Source organism: Carassius auratus, unplaced genomic scaffold (genome assembly GCF_003368295.1).
Source record: "Carassius auratus strain Wakin unplaced genomic scaffold, ASM336829v1 scaf_tig00215130, whole genome shotgun sequence".
Classification (NCBI taxonomy): domain Eukaryota; kingdom Metazoa; phylum Chordata; class Actinopteri; order Cypriniformes; family Cyprinidae; genus Carassius; species Carassius auratus.
This window is the reverse complement of record NW_020527946.1, coordinates 70,736-93,058: the sequence shown is the minus strand read 5'-3', so window position 1 is coordinate 93,058 and position 22,323 is coordinate 70,736. Positions and strand designations below refer to the sequence as shown.

The window sequence follows — 22,323 nt, the reverse complement described above, 5'->3', positions numbered from 1 at the left end:
TGCCACTCAAAATGTCCGTGAGCGTTGACTCACTGCCAGTTTTTTTTTTCCGCTGCGAACACTCCTTTCCCTCCCACGAGCTTCCTCTCGTTCTCCTCTGCGACCCCTCCCCTCTTGAACTTGAGAGGTCAAAGTCCACAGTTCTCAACGCAAATATGACGTTCTCAAGAAAACAGTCCTTGTATGACTTTTTTTTTTCACATATGCACATTTTAAACCTTTCAGAAACATTATATATAAAAATACATTATATATAAAAAAAAACAAAATCCATCAAATATTTGTTTGCATATGAATGCACACCAATAAAAATGTGACATACAAATTATGACATTCTCTTGTCTCTTCTTTTTTTTTCTACTACAGTTTTACTTTTGAAACTCAAACATTTTCAGGGCTCTACATTATTCTAATGTGATCAGTGATTGATGGACCATGGTTCTTTGCAAAGAGCACGTATTTCGACAGAAAATGCATTTAATACCAGTATATTGAAACGTCTCTTTATATAGCCTACTCCATTAATAAAGGAGTCCAGACATTGGAAAATATCAGTCCACATGCGTTTTATATTTAATATGAGGGAAATAGACATGCATGCATTTATATTATGCATAAAATATTTAAATTTAAGGTAGCGAAATATTTTTTAGTAATTCTGTCAATTACACTAAGGTTATTTCATTGTCTGCTATATATTTGCTTCTTATTTATTAAAATATGGGCAATTGATAGATAAAACATTGATCAAAATTAAGATACAATGTATAAAAAACTCTTTTAAAAAGAGTTTTCCATAAATAACTTCTGTATGACCTGGCAATAAAATTCGAAAAAAGTGTGTCTAATGTGATTTGCTTAACTGATTTGATTTCGGGTGCAGATTTTAATTAGTGCTGCTGTCGGAAAACGGATCGGATGCGGTTTTAAACACTGCGGGTACGGGCGGGTGCGGATTTACAAAATCGGACCCGTGCAGCTCTCTAAGATGTCTTCAATGTCCTCCACGGAAAGAGCCGCCAGACGCACGACCCGCCAATTCGCCCACGCGTCCATCGTGTAGCCAGCTGCGAACGTTCCGGCAGGGCAGTCAGGTTCCCCCGAACCCAAGCTCCTCGTCGAGAAGATGCCCAGCAAACATTTGGACGTCTTTTGACCGTTGAAAAGACGTCCATCCGAGACGTCCCGTTATGGTTGAAAAATAGTTCCAAAATGAAAGTTGAACCGACGTCTTTGACGTCTTCTAGACGTGAACTGCACGTCTTTTCTGCACGTCCCTGGACGTCTAAATGCGCCGATTTCTGGACGTCGTTGTCTTCTGGATTTTTAAATGCGTTGCTGCATAGTTTAAGTGTATGTATATAAAAGCCTGCATATAAAATAATCACACACCCACTGTGTAACATCTTGCAAGGCAATCAATTATGTCTTGAGGTTTAAAACATCTTGACAAAAGTTCAAGATCGGTCCAGTCAGACATGAACGTCTATAAAACATCTTAATCACGTGTACATCACAAACAATAACACATTATTTGTGGACATATGCAAAAAAAGAAGCATGTTCTGATTTAGCACATTTTATTGTTTTTGAACAGTTTAGCATCTGTTAACCAAAATAAAATACTAATTACAAAATACTGAATTATTATATAAAGGGGAAATTCTTTCATTTACTCACCCTCATGTTTCAAACCTGTATACCTTTCTGTGTTCTGACGATATGGTTTTCATGTTTGCTTTACTGGGACAATGACAAATAAGAATCTTAAAGATGATAATATATTTAAAAATTTGTTTTTCAATGTTATCTTTGTATCCATTTTGGATTTCTGAAATAAGTTTACAGGCCTACCATTTTTTTCATCACAAATATGATTTAATGAGGGGCATCACTGAATAAAAAGTGCTGAAATACTCAATCTTAAAGTCCATTATTATTGTTTTGTTATATTTGAAGTGTTTATTAATGTTTTTAATATATAATATAAATCAATATTAAATGCATTTATTTTAAAATACATTAATCATATAATATTAAGATTATTATTCATATTAATATTTGAACATGTGGCATAAACACCTTGCAGGAGCCATTGTTGTCATGTGACAAGAAAATCATAAAACATAAGACCCTCATCATAAAATATGTTTGAAATCATTGCTATTTATGAAATCAAAGTGGGGTAAATGTTTTTAAACTGTATAGAACCGACATTAATTAAAATATTACATTTCTGAGAATGTTTTCTACTAGAATGTTAAAAGATGGTTTCTTTTTATTAATTGTTTATTAATCTTGTCATTGACTTACACAGTTGTCTCATAAACACACAGATATTTGGAAGAATGTTTGTAACCAAGCAGATCTCACAATCCATTCACTGCCACTGTAGGAAAAATTATTATGATCGTAACATGAGGGTGAGAAAATGACTATTTTCATTTTTGGATGAACTATCCCTTAAAAACAAACTACAGTTGTTTGGCTCATTTCTTGTAACCTCCACCCCCATCTCTTCCCGGAGCAAGCTTCAGTTGTTCTGTCATTGCTGCATCCCATTCAGAGTCTCCACCTCTTCACAGCATCTGAGGGAAGAGAATACATGTATTTTTAAAATAAATAAAATAAAACATTTGAGATAAATGACATGCACTTATTTTCAAAATATCTTTATGGTCTACAGCTAAAAAAAAAACCTTGGACCAAGATGAATGAATCATGAATGAAACATTAGAAAAAGGTAATCAACAAGCATTAGATTTTAATTTTATTGTACAAAAGGTGTTATGAGTTAATGTGATGCCCTTGAGAAACACTCACAGTGTAACTGTGAGAAAGTGAACAGGAAATTTCTGATAAGACAGGAGAGCTGTGATGTCCCCTGAATAATTAATTAAAGCGTACCAATAAAAATCACATCAATATAAGTAACTTTTAGCTTTCTAACGTTAGCTAATTTTAGCCATACTCAGTGAATTTCAGTTGACAACGTGGGCATCATTTCTCTCGGTTCCTTCGTGTCAAACAAGTAAAACTCAAGCACGTTAATCAAATAATACAAAACTTCCGGAAGAAAGCGAGATCTCGCGAGATAATCTATCCTATCGCGGGATTTTGTAATTACACGAAATATATTAGTATATTTTGTGTCTACATCTTGGCAGCACCGTTTTAGTAATTACATTCAACTCAGAACGAAATTGTGACCGGGTATATATCTGTTTCACATGTATATGCATAGATTCAATAAAAATAATAACAACAAATACATAAAACAGGTTGAAATAATGACTAAATTGCAGCATTGCTTTGCAATCCCTCAACCACACTGGGCTCTTTGTGATTATAATTTTTTTAAACAAGATAAAGTGAATATATTTACTTTGTATATAATTTTTTTTTCTGCTAGTCTTGCTTGGACATCTTTTCACAAACCATAACGAGACGTGTAAAAGACGTCAGTGGACGTCTATTCACAACCTCTTTAAAACCTCTTAAAAACTACTTGGTGCACTTTAATTAAATATTGCAGTATTAATCAAGGTGTAAGCACAGCTTTTGCATATTCCACAAGGATTTCACAGAGGGTCATGATGGACGTGTAACGCACGTGTAAATGACGTCACTAGGTGACGTCCTCTCACAACCGATTCACAACGCGGGTAAATATTGAACTACACGTATCTAAAAGTCAAAGAAACAATTATACATGAAACCCCATATAACTATAAACGTGTACAAACATATCTGAATGCATTTTTAGGAAATCTTCTGCGTTACATATTTCTACCGATTTATGCCGTCCTACCGCGACTATTTTTGGCCGGCCACACGACGTCGCCGTCGGACCAATGTTTGCTGGGTGGTGTCAATTGCGTTGAGAGACCAATTTATCAAATCCATGTTTCAGTTTAGGAAAGGAGTGCAGAGAGAGTCTCTCAAAGTAGACAAGACAAGAGACAGGCAAAGCAGGCAAGGCAGGGGAGGAAAAACTGAAGTAAAACTGAACAGAGATGACATCACTAAATTCAATGATGAACTGCCTTTAACTGTCATTTGACATTTGTCATGACGCATTGTTTTCCTAATGAATGTTGCTCAGTTGCTTTGAGCCAATGTATTTTGTTTAAAGCGCTATATAAATAAAGATAACTTGACTTTATTGTGACATAAGCAATAAAATAGTACAATGGTACAAAGTCCCATAGGCATTTAAAGATCTTACTTTTATTAAAAATAACGAATAAGATGGATATTGTAACCAAAATAAATGAAGTATTTTCTCTCTTTTCAAAACAAATACTTCATTTGTGGTTCAATGTTTTATTTATTTTAAATGAAAACAGCAACAATGACAAATTGCTTAGCCTATATTAAAGGAAGAAATTAAACAAACAAGAAAGTCACAAAAGGTGTGCTTTTGGATCATTATCTCGCATCAATCCCTGTTATACACAAATCCGCTGCGAACTCTATGGGCGCCACCATCTTGCCTGCGAAGAATGATGGTGTGACACTTGCCGGTGCCCTCTAATAACATTTGAATGAAAGCAGATCCTGCTCATTAAAGAAAAGACTTAAGACCCACTGATTTTTTTTTACTCTTCAAACAACTAATACAAATGCAATAAAATGTAAATAAAATAAATGAAATGTGAGACACACGCAATTGATGCTTTTCACACGCTCTCATGCCACACATCCATTCTCATGCACAGAAAAATCGAGGACAGGGAGACTGACAGAATAGACAGAACAGGCTACAGCCGGCTACGGGACACGCTACTTCTGCTACTTCCTTAGCAGCAAGGCTCACAGTAATGGCGGCGCTGCTTTACTTCTGTGTTTCGCCGGATTTGTGTATAGCCTAAATAGAAGCTCTGCATACACTTGCACATGTTAATCGTTTATATTTTATATGAGTTCATTTTTATTTTGTGCAATAGATGTCCTGCACACACACTTGTCCCGCGCTGCTCTCTGTTGCGTTAGATCTCGTGGGAGCAAGTCTGTAATCCACTGGCACTTGACTTGACAGTGCGTGTGCTACATCCTCTTTACAATCTATAGATTATAAACACTGCATTCTGTCAGCAATGATTTGCAGCAGTAACGTATTAGACTTAACTGTAACAGTTAACAGTTTGACTTACCTGAAGAATATAAAACACTTTTTTTATTTAATTTGTATCATTTATCTATTATAAATATCTCTGTTATCTATGATTTATTCACCTACAAAATCACCCCAATATTTTTTCCCCCAAATAGAGCTGTTCAAGTCATAGTGATTTTATTTTTCTTTATCGCAATATACATCGCCGATGCATTATCACGATGTGAGTTTTTTTCCCAATATCGTGCTGCTCTACTACTAAGTTTAGTCAAGATTACAGGCTCAGTAGCTTCTGCAGCATGAGCACATACAGTATTGTTCAAAATAATAGCAGTACAATGTGACTAACCAGAATAATCAAGGTTTTTAGTATATTTTTTATTGCTACGTGGCAAACAAGTTACCAGTAGGTTCAGTAGATTGTCAGAAAACAAACAAGACCCAGCATTCATGATATGCACGCTCTTTAGGCTGTGCAATTGGGCAATTAGTTGAAAGGGGTGTGTTCAAAAAAATAGCAGTGTCTACCTTTGACTGTACAAACTCAAAACTATTTTGTACAAACATTTTTTTTTTCTGGGATTTAGCAATCCTGTGAATCACTAAACTAATATTTAGTTGTATGACCACAGTTTTTTAAAACTGCTTGACATCTGTGTGGCATGGAGTCAACCAACTTGTGGCACCTCTCAGCTGTTATTCCACTCCATGATTCTTTAACAACATTCCACAATTCATTCACATTTCTTGGTTTTGCTTCAGAAACAGCATTTTTGATATCACCCCACAAGTTCTCAATTGGATTAAGGTCTGGAGATTGGGCTGGCCACTCCATAACATTAATTTTGTTGGTTTGGAACCAAGACTTTGCCCGTTTACTAGTGTGTTTTGGGTCATTGTCTTGTTGAAACAACCATTTCAAGGGCATGTCCTCTTCAGCATAGGGCAACATGACCTCTTCAAGTATTTTAACATATGCAAACTGATCCATGATCCCTGGTATGCGATAAATAGGCCCAACTCCATAGTAGGAGAAACATGCCCATATCATGATGCTTGCACCTCCATGCTTCACTGTCTTCACTGTGTACTGTGGCTTGAATTCAGAGTTTGGGGGTCGTCTCACAAACTGCCTGTGGCCCTTGGACCCAAAAAGAACAATTTTACTCTCATCAGTCCACAAAATGTTCCTCCATTTCTCTTTAGGCCAGTTGATGTGTTCTTTGGCAAATTGTAACCTCTTCTGCACATGCCTTTTTTTTAACAGAGGGACTTTGCGGGGGATTCTTGAAAATAGATTAGCTTCACACAGACGTCTTCTAACTGTCACAGTACTTACAGGTAACTCCAGACTGTCTTTGATCATCCTGGAGGTGATCATTGGCTGAGCCTTTGCCATTCTGGTTATTCTTCTATCCATTTTGATGGTTGTCTTCCGTTTTCTTCCACGTCTCTCTGGTTTTGCTCTCCATTTTAAGGCATTGGAGATCATTTTAGCTGAACAGCCTATCATTTTTTGCACCTCTTTATAGGTTTTCCCCTCTCTAATCAACTTTTTAATCAAAGTACGCTGTTCTTCTGAACAATGTCTTGAACGACCCATTTTCCTCAGCTTTCAAATGCATGTTCAACAAGTGTTGGCTTCATCCTTAAATAGGGGCCACCTGATTCACACCTGATTCTTCTCAAAATTGATGACCTCAGTGATTGAATGCCACACTGCTATTTTTTTGAACACACCCCTTTCAACTAATTCAACTAATTGCCCAATTGCACAGCCTTAAGAGCGTGCATATCATGAATGCTGGGTCTCATTTGTTTTCTGAGAATCTACTGAACCTACTGGTAACTTGTTTGCCACGTAGCAATAAAAAAATATACGAAAAACCTTGATTATTCTGGTTAGTCACATTGTACTGCTATTATTTTGAACAATACTGTACATGTAGTCCTCCATTGTTGTTGGTGTTACATGACGTAACGGTGTCTGACTATGGTTGAGACGTGGGGTGATGACATCATTGTTTCACAAAACATACAGATTGGCAGAACACAAAACCCCAAAGGTGTCATTTTCAGATTTATCCACTCTGGGACCCGGTTAAAAAAAAAAAAGCGTTTTCACTGCCCTGGATGCTGGATCCGTTTGGACAAAACGCATATACCAATCAACATATTTACATATACAACTAAATGTGTCTCCGCATGTATGGGGCCTTACTGTGGTTGGTTTTTGTGTATAACAGATGACTCAATGAAACGATTCCCAGGTATGTTGCGGTTATGTACTTTCTCTCCAGTGTGAATCCTCTCGTGTGTTTTCAGATTTATTGGCTGACTGAATCTCTTGTCACAGTGTGAACACTTGTAAGGTTTCTCTCCAGTGTGAATCCTCTCATGTGTTTTCAGACGTGATAAATTATTGAATCTCTTGTCACAGTGTGAACACTTGTAAGGTTTCTCTCCAGTGTGGAACCTCTCATGTGTTTTCAGACTTGATGACACACCGAATCTCATGTCACAGTGTGAACACTTGTAAGGTTTTTCTCCAGTGTGAACCCTCTCGTGCAGTTTTAAACTGCTCTCTGAACTAAAAGTTTTTTCACACCCACAGCACATGTACTCTTTTTCACCAGTATGTATTCTCTGATGTACTTTCAAACTTTGTAGATGCAAAAAACTCTTACCACACAAATGACATGAATGTGGCTTCTTCTTTGCATGAACTTTCAAGTGTTTCTTCAGAAGTGAAGCCCATAAAAACATTTTACCGCATTGATCACATGCGTGCTGCTTCTCTCCAGTTTGGATGTTCACGTGATACTTAAGGTTTGATGATTGTGTGAAACTCTTACCGCACTGGGAAAGTTTTCCGCCAGTTTTCACATGATTCTTCTCCTCAACTTCACTTGATTCTTCATTTTCCTCTTTTTCTTCAATGAATTCTGAAATAAAAGTAAAATGTATTTATTTTTGGTATAATGTTAAAATCTGAGAGAACATCTGCAAATACACAATTTACTTTTCTTGCTTTAGATTAACTGTCTTGTCTACTGTAATGTTACTGTAATGTGTTTTACTAATTTAATAGGGAGACCCATAAAACATTTTTAAGCATCATTTTTCTATTCGGTCAGTTTGACCCCAGGGTCTGTAAAGGTGCCATATGCAAAAATTGAGGTAAAAATATCCAAAAAATTACCAACACGCATGAATGAGAAGAAATAAGGGCGATGATGTCATTAAAAAAATGTCAAGTTATAGTGCTGCAGAGATATCAACCTTAATTAGCATTACTAGCCCTGGCCCAACAAGTGTCGTAATACCAGTTTCGGCCATGGGCGGCGCTATGCGGGCAACATAACCACCAGCCAACCTGTAATACACTAATAACTCGCACGGCTTGTGGGCGTACCTGAACCTGATGTCAATCATGTGGAAAGTACAGCCCAGTACTTCATTTCAGTTCAGGGAAGAGAGAGGAAGGATGGCTCAAGCCCTTGGCAAGAGACCACCACCCGCTACAGGGTATAACATAGAAATGTATCGAAGGCTGTTCGATAAACGTGCTAATGTTAGTGATGGCTAATCGTAGCTGCGTTTGATAATTAGCTAGCTATAAGTTACCCATTTTTTTTATATAATAACTAAGCTGCTCTGTCTAGTCTGTTGGTCTCCGTGTCCTCTTTGCTTCGTGGTTTTTCTGGGCGTGAGAAAATTGATGTGTGGCGTGAAAGCGTGTGAAAAGAGTCAATTGCGTGTGTCTCACGGTGAATGCTTGAGAGTTGGCAGCTCTGGTTACGTTGGTTGGCGCTAGCTTGGTCAACCTCAGCTGTCTGATGTTTACCAATGATGTTGACAGAATGCTGTCTGTCAAATTAATTTAATTCAAATAATGTGTATAAACAACTTAAAATGTAATATGAACAAAACGAATAGGAGCATATTCACTGGTAAAGGTGAAGGGGAGTATCTTGAAGATGTCATGTTTCAAAATCACTTGACATCACCCAACGTTCCTCTGGAGGCAAAACGTCCTCTTAGGCTTCGGCTATGGCTGTAGGGTTGTTGTGAAGGTAGGGGCAGAGCATAGAGGCTATGCCGTTTCTCGTTTGTTACTCTAGAGTAGACCAATTCACTTTATTGAGGCATAATGCTCCCATGTGGTATGGAATGTGGAGTATGACTTGATATGTTTTTTGCCAGACATGACAGATGGCACCTTTAAGCTGTATAAAACAAGAAATATATAAATTTTACTAGGGCTGTGATGGTGGCAGATTTTTACCACTTTACCACCATATATATATACATAGAACAAAATTATAAACGCAACACTTTAGTTTTTGCCCCCATTTTTTTTGAGCTGAACTCAACGATCTAAGACTTTTCCTGTGTACACAAAAGGCCTATTTCTCTTAAACATTGTCTAAATCTGTGTTAGTGAGCACTTCTCCTCCATCCATCATCCTAATCCATCCACCTCACAGGTGTGGAATATCAAGATGCTGATAAGACAGCATGATTTTTGCACTGGTGTGCCTTAGGCTGGCCACACCAGTGCACCAGTGGGGGGTCTGAAAACCAGATCTCCTTCACATAGTGCTGACCAGGTTGTTGATTGTGGTCTGTGTAATGTTGGTGCACTCCTCTTCAATGTCTGTGAGAAGTTACTTGATATTGTCAGGAACTTGAACAAGTTCCATCCAAAAGATCCATCCAATCCAGAGCATCCCAAAAATGCTCAATAGGGGACATCTCCAGTCAGTATGCTGGCCAGTATGTTTTCAGCTTCCAGGAATTGAGTTCAGATCCTTGCAACATGGGCCATGCATTATCATGCTGCAACATGAGGTGATGGTCGTGGATGAATGGCACAAAAATGGGCCCCAGAATATCGTCAAGGTATCTCTTTGCATTCAATATTCTATCAATAAAATGCACCTGTGTTCGTTGTCCTTAACATAGGCCTGCCCATACCATAACCCCACCACCACCGACATCAACAAACCGCTCAACCACACAATGTCATACACACTGTCTGCCATCTGCCCTGTAAAGTGAAAACCTGGATTTATGTGTAAAGAAAACAACTCTCCAAAGTTCCAGATGCCATCGAATGTGAGCATTTGTCCACTTAAGTCAGTTTCGACGATGAACTGCAGTCAGGTTGAGACCCCGAGGACGAAGAGCATGCAGATGAGCTTCCCTGAGATGGTTTCTGACAGTTTGTGCAGAATTTATTTGGTTGTGCAACGCCATTTGTTGCAAGCAGCTGTCTGGGTGGCAGGCCTCAGACGATCTTGGAGGTGAAGATTCTGGATATGGAGGTCCTGGGCTGGTGTGGTTACATGTGGTCTGCAGTTGTGAGGCCGGCTGGATGTACTGCCAAATTCTCTGAAACACCTTTGGAGACGGCTTATGGTAGAGAAATGAACATTCAATTCATGGGCAACAGCTCTGGTGGACATTCCTGCAGTCAGCATGCCAATTGCATGCTCCCTTAAAACTTGCAACATCTGAGGCATTGTGCTGTGTGATAAAACTGCACATTTTAGAGTGGCCTTTTATTGTGGCCAGCCTAAGGTCTGTGCAGTAATCATGCTGTCTAATCAGCATCTTGATATTCCACACCTGTGAGGTGGATGGATTATCTCGGCAGAGGAGATGGGCTCACTAACACAGATTTTGAGAGATATTTGAGAGAAATAGGCCTTTTGTGTACATGGAAAAAGTATTAGATCTTTGAGATCAGCTCAAGAAAAACTGGGGGAGTGTATACAGTAGGTGGACAACCTAAATGGGACAACAGGGCCGCGGCGTTAACCCCAAGTCAGTCGCGTGTTAAAATAATTCGTGAAACTACCGCCAGGTGGTGCAAAGGGATGGATTTCTAAATGGATGTAATTGTAAAATGAGATAAGAGGAGGAAGTAAAACAACAATAACATTATGATATAACATTGTAACATCTTTAAAAAAAAACATTAAAAAATGTACAGTGAGTTAATTTCAAAACGTAGGATAGACTTAGGCTACAGTCTACTCATCAAAAATTAAAAGACCTTTACACAAAGGATCATATGCATGATATTGTTATTAAACAGTAATTAAATATAAGGCACATACATACATATACATATATATATATATATATATTGTGACGAGTCAGCTGCCTCCTCCCTGATTATCACCGGCACCCCATCCTAAATCGCCGCCCTTCACCAGGCTCCCGACTGGAGTGGGTGTGTGAGAGGAGGGGCGCTGGACGAGTCAGGGCTGGCGGCGTGTGATGGGGCACACCTGAAGGAAGTGGAGCCTCATTACCGCCGCTGTTTAAAAGCCCAACGCACCTCTCCTCAGGAGACCGGTCTCTTCCCCGTGCATGCACACTGGTGTCCTCGTGGGTCCAGGAAGGGTGCGTTGAGGGACTCCCGCGCCACCAAGACGTGAGCTGCCGGACCCGCGATCCGGATGGGAACCGCACCCGTATACACGGCCGACGGGCCAGGATGCCGGGCCGTCCATCCCCTACCAGCGCCGCGGCCGACGAGAGAGACGCGGCCGCTACGAGAAGCCGCCGCCCCTCGCGCCCCGGACCAAGGAGGGGAGCGCGTGCGGCCGCCGGACTCCGCCCCTTGCCTGGACCCTTCCTTGATGAACACTGCCCGACCCACACAAACCCCGCAGCACAACGAGGACACCAGATCCCCTGTTATTTTGGACACTTTCCCCCTTTGGCCACTTTTATTCCCTTTGTTTTATGATTTCTGTTAATAAAAGCCTCTCCGAGGCCTGACGCCACGCCCACTGTGTCTGTCTTGTGCTCCTCGCGTGACTATATATATATAGTACAGACCAAAAGTTTGGACACACCTTCTCATTCAAAGAGTTTTCTTTATTTTCATGACTATGAAAATTGTAGTCACACTGAAAGCATCAAGGGCTATTTGACCAAGAAGGAGAGTGATTGGGTCCTGCGCCAGATGACCTGGCCTCCACAGTCACCAGACTTGAACCCAATCGAGATGGTTTAGTGGTGAGCTGGACCAGGACAGGAGGCAAAAGGGCCAACAAGTGCTAAGCATCTCTCGGGGAACTCCTTCAAGACTGTTGGAAGACCATTCCAGGTCACTACCTCTTGAAGCTCATCAAGAGAATGCCAATAGTGTGCAAAGCAGTAATCAAAGCAAAAGGTGGCTACTTTTGAAGAACCTAGAATATGACATTTTCAGTTGTTTCACACTTTTTTGTTATGTATATAATTCCACATGTGTTAATTCATAGTTTTGATGCCTTCAGTGTGAATCTACAATTTTCATAGTCATGCCGATAACGGCCCACAACTAATTTATATATATATATATATATATATATATATATATATATATATATATATATATATATATATATACATACACAGTACAGTACAGACCAAAAGTTTGGACACACCTTCTCATTCAAGGAGTTTTCTTTATTTTCATGACTACGAAAATTGTACATTCACAGTCTTTGGTACTTTTAATTGTGATGATTTTGGCTCACATTGAACAAAACCCCACCAATTCAACATTCATTTATAAACAAATTTGAATACTTCATAAAAAACATTTTTAGTGACTTGTTTGCCTTCTGGAAAGTACGTTAATTTATGTACATGTACTACCAATACTTGGTAGGGGCTCCTTTTGCTTTAATTACTGGCTCAATTCAGCATGGCATGAAAGTTATCAGTTTGTTGCACTGCTGAGGTGGTATGGAAGCCCAGGTTTTTTTGACAGTGGCCTTCAGCTCGTCTGCATTATTTTTTCTCGTTTCTTATTTTCCTCTTGACTATACCTCACAGATTCTCTCTGGGGTTCAGTTCTGGTGAGTTTGCTGGCCAGTCAAGCTCACCAAAACCATGGTCATTTAACCAACTTTTGGTGCTTTTGGCAGTGTGGGCAGGTGCCAATCTTGCTGGAAAATGAAATCAGCATCTTCAAAAAGTTGGTCAGCAGAAGGAAGCATGAAGTGCTCCACAATTTATTGGTAAACGGGTGCAGTGACTTTGGTTTTCAAAAAAAACACAATGGACCAACACCAGCAGATGACATTGCACCCCAAATCATCACAGACTGTGGAAACTTAACACTGGACTTCAAGCAACTTGGGCTATGAGCTTCTTCAACCTTCCTCCAGACTCTAGGACCTTGGTTTCCAAATTAAATACAAAACTTGCTATTATCTGAAAAGTGGACTTTGGACCACTGGGCAACAATCCATTTCTTCTTCATCTCAGCCCAGGTAAGACACCTCTGATGTTTTCTGTGGTTCAGGAGTGGCTTAATAAGAGGAATATGACAACTGTAGCCAAATTCCTTGACACATCAGTTGTGCGGTGGCTCTTGATGCCTTGACGGGTTTGCACATCCTGAAAAAACTTTCGTTCTATATTAACATATAAAAATTTAATTTTTTCTCTCTCTCTCTCTCTCTCTCTATATATATATATATATATGTATATAAATTACTTTTATGGTGAACGCAGATTGCAGTAAGCACAACTTGACACGCCATTCCCGCATCTGCGCAAGCACCCACTCTCGCTCTCACCTCCAGTTTGCGGATGAATACAAATTGTCAACATAATATACAACTAGGCTATATACCTGCAAAATACATCAGCGCAGTCCCGCGCAGAGAAAATAAAAATAAAAAAGCCCATGATGAAGCACGTGCATCACTTTCAGGTAGCTACGTTCAAAATCCTGTGAAAATATTTTGATTGCTGATGATATTAAATGTGTTTTAATGCTGGTAATAATTTCACCACCAACGACAACACATTTGAATGAATATTCTAGATTTCAGGACTTAAAATGGTAATTGCTGTTGTTACACTTACAAGACGATCAAATCCTTGCTTAATTAGGGGCCAAGCACCGAAGGTACGAGGCACCTATTGTTTTCGTTCCCGTTCTTATTATTAGGGGCCAAGCACCGAAGGTACGAGGCACCTATTGTTTTCATTCCTGTTCTTCTCATAATTATTAGGGCCAAGCACCGAAGGTGCGAGGCACCTATTTTTTTTCGTTCCCGTTCTTATTATTAGGGCCAAGCACTGAAGGTGCATAGGCACCTATTGTAATCGTTGGCGTTATTCTTATTGTTCTGCCACAAGTCTATGGCAGCCCATAGAACCGATTGGGGGAAAGTTATAAAACTTGCCACACTGATGGAGGACACTTTCAACATTAACCATAGCAAATTTGAAGTCTCTAACTCAAACTCACTAGCGCCACCACTTGTCCAAAGTTGCAGTAATGTTTATGCTAATAACTTTTGAACCGTAAACCAGAAAACGGAAATTATTTTTTTCCTCTGAATCCTTGGCCCATACCAAGTTAAATGATATAATGGCAAGGTTTAATTTTTTACTATTTTCAAATGTACAAAAAACATACTTTTTCAAACACGTCCTAGACGGTAAGCTGATTTTCACGAAAATTGTCTCAGATCATCTTCAGACCATTCTGGCAAAAAGTTATGGAATTCAAGTTGGTTCGTCCAACCGTTCTCAAATGACACATGAACAAATTTGACGAAAAGCACACAAAAATGCATGTGAGGCTATATCTCGACAACGGTTTGGCCTATTGAGACCAAACTTGATGTGTGTTAGAACAACCTGAGACTACCTTTAGTGTTTCGACGCAGCGCCACCTAGTGGTCCAGAAATATAAAAAATGCATATCTTTGCATTTAACTTCTGAATGGTTTGGCCAATAACTGAAAACTGGTCTCTTTAAATTCAGTGCATCATGTCGAGTCGAACAATATCCAATTTTCCCATTTCAACCATTTTAGCCATAAGCCATTTTAAATTATGTTTTAAAGTGCTTTATTTTTTTCTCTTTTTTTTACACATTATTGTATTGTTACGAACATAATTACAAAAATATTTGGCTCCATGCCCTGATATAGTACTTTAAAAGTTTGGTGGCCGCGCCACCTTGTTGTCAAAAGTTATAATGAAATATCTAAAAAAAAATGCTAATAATTTTTGGATAATTTAGACTATTGAAATGAAAGTAGTCTCCCTATACTCAATGGGTCATGCCAAGAGCATCGATACCAATAATACCAAAATTGGCCATACTTCCTTGTCCTCTATAATAGTGTCAATATAATAAAGAGTTTTTGTTTAGCGCAACAACGAATTTGATGGAAAGATGCCAAAAATGCATCTGAGGCTGTATCTCTGCATCCATTTGAAAATATTTGCCAATATGTGCCATTATCACCTTAATTTGGTAACAGTGCCACCTATTGGTCAAGAGTAATAAACCATTAATCATTAACCATTAATAATTACATTTATAAAAATGCTAATAACTTTTTATTGCATAAGCCTATTACTCCTCATCAACCATTGGTCCGATTTTCACCAAATTTAAATCAGATGATCTTCAGGCTGTCCTGACAAAATGTTATGGATTTTGTGTCGATAGACAAAAACTTTTTTGCATACCACAGCGAGTAATTTGAGGCATGATGCCAAAATGACACTTCAGGCTGTATCTCTGCAATGCTGTAGCATATTGACACCAAACTTTGTGTTATTGTCATCTCACACAGAATACACCAAAATGATTTAATTACAGTGCCACCTGTTGGTCAAAGGTGATAAGCCATTTAATCATATTATTAGTGGTTGTATTTATGATTTTTCAGCCATTTCAATTACAATCATCCTAAAATTACTTTAATTGATCATTCTTGCACTTCGTGTGATGCTCTATGCCATGCTTAATAAAATCATAGCCATAGGTAATTGTCTAGAGCTACAACTGCAATTTATAATTAATGCAATTTAATGACAATTTATTTATTTACTTTGTTAAAGTTTTATTTTGAGTTTTATTTTGACTACCTTATAGTAGTTTTTTTTTTTTTTTGAAGGAGGGGGCACAAGAATACTATTCTGCTAAGGGCATCCATTTGGCCCGTAGCGACCCTGCTATATATACAGTCTTGTTCAAAATAATAGCAGTACAATGTGACTAACCAGAATAATCAAGGTTTTTAGTATATTTTTTATTGCTACGTGGCAAACAAGTTACCAGTAGGTTCAGTAGATTGTCAGAAAACAAACAAGACCCAGCATTCATGATATGCACGCTCTTAAGGCTGTGCAATTGGGCAATTAGTTGAAAGGGGTGTGTTCAAAAAAATAGCAGTGTCTACCTTTGACTGTACAAACTCAAAACCATTTTGTACAAACATTTTTTTTTTCTGGGATTTAGCAATCCTGTGAATCACTAAACTAATATTTAGTTGTATGACCACAGTTTTTTAAAACTGCTTGACATCTGTGTGGCATGGAGTCAACCAACTTGTGGCACCTCTCAGCTGTTATTCCACTCCATGATTCTTTAACAACATTCCACAATTCATTCACATTTCTTGGTTTTGCTTCAGAAACAGCATTTTTGATATCACCCCACAAGTTCTCAATTGGATTAAGGTCTGATTGGGCTGGCCACTCCATAACATTAATTTTGTTGGTTTGGAACCAAGACTTTGCCCGTTTACTAGTGTGTTTTGGGTCATTGTCTTGTTGAAACAACCATTTCAAGGGCATGTCCTCTTCAGCATAGGGCAACATGACCTCTTCAAGTATTTTAACAAATGCAAACTGATCCATGATCCCTGGTATGCGATAAATAGGCCCAACACCATAGTAGGAGAAACATGCCCATATCATGATGCTTGCACCTCCATGCTTCACTGTCTTCACTGTGTACTGTGGCTTGAATTCAGAGTTTGGGGGTCGTCTCACAAACTGCCTGTGGCCCTTGGACCCAAAAAGAACAATTTTACTCTCATCAGTCCACAAAATGTTCCTCCATTTCTCTTTAGGCCAGTTGATGTGTTCTTTGGCAAATTGTAACCTCTTCTGCACATGCCTTTTTTTTAACAGAGGGACTTTGCGGGGGATTCTTGAAAATAGATTAGCTTCACACAGACGTCTTCTAACTGTCACAGTACTTACAGGTAACTCCAGACTGTCTTTGATCATCCTGGAGGTGATCATTGGCTGAGCCTTTGCCATTCTGGTTATTCTTCTATCCATTTTGATGGTTGTCTTCCGTTTTCTTCCACATCTCTCTGGTTTTGCTCTCCATTTTAAGGCATTGGAGATCATTTTAGCTGAACAGCCTATCATTTTTTGCACCTCTTTATAGGTTTTCCCCTCTCTAATCAACTTTTTAATCAAAGTACGCTGTTCTTCTGAACAATGTCTTGAACGACCCATTTTCCTCAGCTTTCAAATGCATGTTCAACAAGTGTTGGCTTCATCCTTAAATAGGGGCCACCTGATTCACACCTGTTTCTTCACAAAATTGATGACCTCAGTGATTGAATGCCACACTGCTATTTTTTTGAACACACCCCTTTCAACTAATTGCCCAATTGCACAGCCTTAAGAGCGTGCATATCATGAATGCTGGGTCTCATTTGTTTTCTGAGAATCTACTGAACCTACTGGTAACTTGTTTGCCACGTAGCAATAAAAAAATATACGAAAAACCTTGATTATTCTGGTTAGTCACATTGTACTGCTATTATTTTGAACAAGACTGTATAACAAATATATTACAACACCTGTTGCACCGCTACAATGAATGAGCGCTATGAACAATGCATGGCAAACAAGAAAAAAAAAAGTCCCTGGACACGGGATTTAAGTCTATACATTTTGTTACATCTTTACTATAGTGATTATTTTGACTTATGTCTGTTCTAGAGCTGTTACAACTTTTGATAAAGTTTTTTTTTTTGTCCATATCACACAGACCTAGTTCATCCAATAAAGGCAGTTAACAATCTAGCTTCTGAGTACTAAGTTATTAACCTAACAATGGCGGGGTCAGTTAATTTTTTTTGCAGTGGGCCTTGCAAACATATGTGTTTGGTTGTGTGGGCCACGAGTTAAAAAAGGTTGGGGACCACTGGATTAGATCATGGTGGTCTCCATACAAAGACTTGTTGCCAAAGAGTGGATGATGAGGGGACCACAGCCAAACATCAGGACAGAAGTCTGTATGAATCAGGTAAGCAGAATAATTGCATTGTAAATAAACATTAATAAAACAAATGTTAAAGTCACTAGTCAAAGTAGTTTATTGGTTTAATCCCTATATAGCAAAACAATTTCTAACTATATGACATCACACACAAAAGCAATTTTAAGAGCTATATATCTTGCAGGAGTCTTTATTTATTAATTAGCATACTATGATGAAACTGGAAAATCAGAGATGCAGGATGCTAGTGTTTATTTATTATTACATGGGTTATGAATTTTATGGATTTATAGTATTCCATACATTTAAATTTCTAACATAATTATAAAATTATATTCTTTTTTTTCTTCTATGCATCTACGTGTATCCGAGTTTGGGATCAAATGTTTTGCCTTTTGCGATTAACATGTTAAGTTACAACGCAGCTGGTTGCAAAACGCGTTGCTTCAACATATGGTCGGGTAAAACCTTTTAAGAATGTTACAACAATCCTAACAATGACAAACATGCTATCATAAAACCATAAATTTCCACCCTATCATGCCATATTTACCTCTCAACCATCAACCTATCATACACAGGGAGAAGACTCGTATTCAGCGTGATCATAAAAAGACCGTGACTGACTACTTCTTCATCCATTGGCTTATTGGTGGCTTGCGTGCATACATCGCCACCTATGGGATTGCTCAATTATATTTAACAAAGCGGAACTCAAACTGGGGAGGAAAAGGAGTAAAAAAAAAAAAAAAAAAAAAGAAGAAGGGAAAATTTATATAATGGTTATATTTTTGGTAACAACAATTGCTTTGAATATAGTAGGAAAACACTATTTTGAAAACCCTATGTTTTTTTACGTTTAACCCTCTATGGTACGCAATATGATATAAGTGAGGAAAAAAATATTTGTTATGTTTTTCCTGCTTAAAATTGGAAACTATAACAATATCAATAAACATCATAATTATTTTTAAATGTATTTATTAATTAAAAGTTTGTTGCCTCAAGGCAACAGTGTACCACAATGGAAAAATTTTAACATTTGTCATTTTCATTAAGAAAAAATGTATACATTTATTGAAATCATCAATTTCTTTAACTAAACACTTGAACAAACAGATTTATCAAGTTTTTACTGAATTAAACATTTCATATTTAATAAAAAGTAACATTTATAATCCAGCCGTTGCCCTCAGGCAACATTGTACCACCATGGAACACAAACCATCATATCATCAAATTATGATATCAAAACATTACAATCTGTGTTATTTCAAGGTAAAACATTAACAATCACCATAACATTATCCTAATATGAACCTTATCCTAACAAGCATGTATATACACATACACAAGGACCTGCATGTACACAAGCACATACACAAAAAATCTCCTTCCTGACTAATGGCACCTCATTGCTTGTGAAAGTTGAGGAAGCAATTCCTCTCAACAGAAAAACACAGGTAGGTAACACATTTTGAGCACTGCACTTTTACAATGCCTGAACAACCTGGGTATTTGCATCTCCCCTTTCTTTCAACCCAAACAGGCCAATGACCGGTCTGATCAATGCGAACCAGCGTTGATGGTCGTGGTTCTACAGGGGTTTTTGGACGCTTCTCAGGCTGTTCTTCCTCAGTGTGCTGTGATGGTCTCCCTCTTCTCTTCAAGGTCTTCTTCTCCATACAGAGACATCCTGCAACTTCAGCTTTGAATTTTGCAAGGCTGCTCACATCTTTTGGGGGGATGCCACAGTCTCTGCTGTCTCTCCGGTAGAGGAGCCAGGCCTCAACAACAGCAAAATCAAACATGTGGAAGACCACTCGGTGATACCACTTTTTGGATCGAATCTTTGTTCTGTAGAGGGCAATGAGGGAGTCTAGTAGATCAACTCCTCCCATACTTTTGTTGTACTTGGTGACAATGCTTGGGCATTTCACCTGGACTGTTGTCTTCTTTTTTTTGTCCCATCTTGTCACAGTGGTTGCTGGATTTGCTGAGGCAAAGGTGGAGAGGAGAGTGACTGCTCGATTATCATGCCACTTCACAGCCCTAAGGGTAACCCCATTATAAATGGTCTCCTTTTCCTCAAAAGCCCCCCTTCCTTTCCTTTTCATGTCTTGATCTGTTGGGAGACAGCATCCAGCCAGACGATTGGTTCTGACTGTGCCAGTGCAGTGGATCTTCCTCTTTTCCAACAGCATCTGCAGGTCAACACTGGAGAACCAGTTGTCGAAGTACAACTTGTGAGAGATGTTGTCTGGAATGATGCTTGAAAGGGTAAGCACTATGTTACCACTAGCGCCTATGTCAGGCTGCCCGTTGCAAGGACAGATACACCCAGTGTACACCTCAAAGTTGTAGACCATGCCACTGCTATCAGCAAGAACAAAGACTTTATATCCCCAGCGTTTTGGCTTCTTGGGATTGTACTGTTTCATGGGGTGTTTCCCCTTGAATGGCACAATTTGTTCGTCCACACAAAGATTTTCATCAATTGGGATTGCTTGGAACTGCTCCAAGAGGGATGTCAGCAGTGGGCGCACCTTATACAGCTTGTCATAAGCTGGTTCTCCAATAGGAGCTTGCTTTAAGTTGTCAGAAAAGTGTAGATTGCGTTTGATAGCCTCCCAGCGATGCAAGGCCATGGTGTTTGCAACACAGTCGATCCTTGTTGCTGACTGCCAGTACATTCGGCATCCTGGAAGTCCGAAGATTGACATGAAACAAATGCCAATGAATTGCTCAATCTCCTCAAATGTGACTTTGAGTGGTTTGCTAGGATCACACTGTATGGCATAGAGGTTGGTTTGTTCTACTATATTTTCAATACAGCTACTAGTGAGGAGGCCTCTAAAGTATTCAGCAGGATGTTTTACATCTGTTGCCTTTGGGAGTCTGCCTCTCCATTGTGGTACTGGAAGGATTGTCCTGCATTTTTTCCACACTAAATTCTTAGCTCGTGTGTATTGCTGCTGGCAAGCCTCTGTAAAAAAAATAATAATTTAAAAAAATAAAATAAATAAAAACCCTTGTCAGTTGCAAATGTTTTTTTTTTTTTTTTTTTTTTTTAATTGACCAATCATCCTACTCTAATCAAGCCTGCTACTGTACCTCCATTTTCACCATCACCTGGTTCCTCATTCTCAGTCTGAACTTCTTCCTGTTGATTTTCTACCATTATGGTAGCTCCATCTTCATCCTCATCTCCATCCTCACTCTCACTCTCACTCTCTCCCTGCCGAACTGTCACTATGACCTCATCTTCCTCATCACTACATGCCATCTCATCCTCACTCTCATCAACTGGCAGTGCTACCTGTGCTTTATACCTTTTGGAAGTGCCATAGAAAATGTGCGGATTCATCTCTTCTGCATTAAATCATAATATGTGCACATATATTATGTTAATTAACTTTCTTATAAATTAATTTCAAAATCATGCAAAAATGCAAATACATTTAGATAATTCAAACTCTTTTCCTTACAAATAAAATATACATATATTCAAACCTAGTATGCCTGGTATGGCCTTATGTGATTCCATTATGGTACAATGTTGCCTCGAGGCAACATGCAGTTTTATGTAATTTCCTATGAAATATTTGATGATATATAATGTAAAGTTTTTTTTAAATACTTCTTTACTTACCAATGAAGGTGATTCAGATTTTTTGTAGCTGATTATCTGGACAAAAATGAGTGAAAAATGACTTTTTCAGTGGAGAAAATATGGAGACATGTGACATCTGCACGTGTGCTGAAAGAGGGAACAAAATGGCCCCTTGTGGGTCATGTGACCACTCTTTTGCATTTTCATTGGTTAAATACGAGTTCCCCTCCCCTTAGAGAGCATTGACCAATTAGATTTTATTACGTTTTTATAAAAAAAAAAGCTAAAATAGACTATGTTGCCTGGAGGCAACACCGTACCATAGAGGGTTAATGCCAAGCTAATGCAGTCTCATTATATAATTGTACATGCTATAAAAAAAATAATAATTTAATAAAATTCCTTCTCAATTCTTAAATTCTTACTCGCGTGCCAAGCCCGCGAAACCGGACAGCTGGCTTATATAAACCGGGGTCTGTGCCACCCGCGCGCACAGCCCGACTCCCCTTTGAGTGACAT

General features: G+C 38.6%; 1 protein-coding gene across 4 annotated transcripts in view; it reads right to left on the bottom strand.

Moving 5' to 3' along the window:
• Positions 1–2,416: 2,416 nt before the first annotated feature.
• The window catches only part of LOC113093755 (piggyBac transposable element-derived protein 2-like), a 43,854-nt gene continuing 23,947 nt past the window's right edge, over positions 2,417–22,323 (bottom strand). For 2 of the 4 annotated variants that reach the window (XM_026259315.1, XM_026259316.1), the window contains exon 6: positions 19,288–21,177. In XM_026259315.1, coding sequence (XP_026115100.1) covers positions 19,604–20,914 — 1,311 coding nt within the window. In that variant the 5' untranslated portion in view covers positions 20,915–21,177 and the 3' untranslated portion in view covers positions 19,288–19,603. Of the gene's footprint in view, positions 2,589–7,974; positions 8,065–19,287; positions 21,178–21,843; positions 21,962–22,323 lie in introns of those variants that run through there. The other 2 variants (XR_003287889.1, XM_026259317.1) reach the window with 2 other exon arrangements.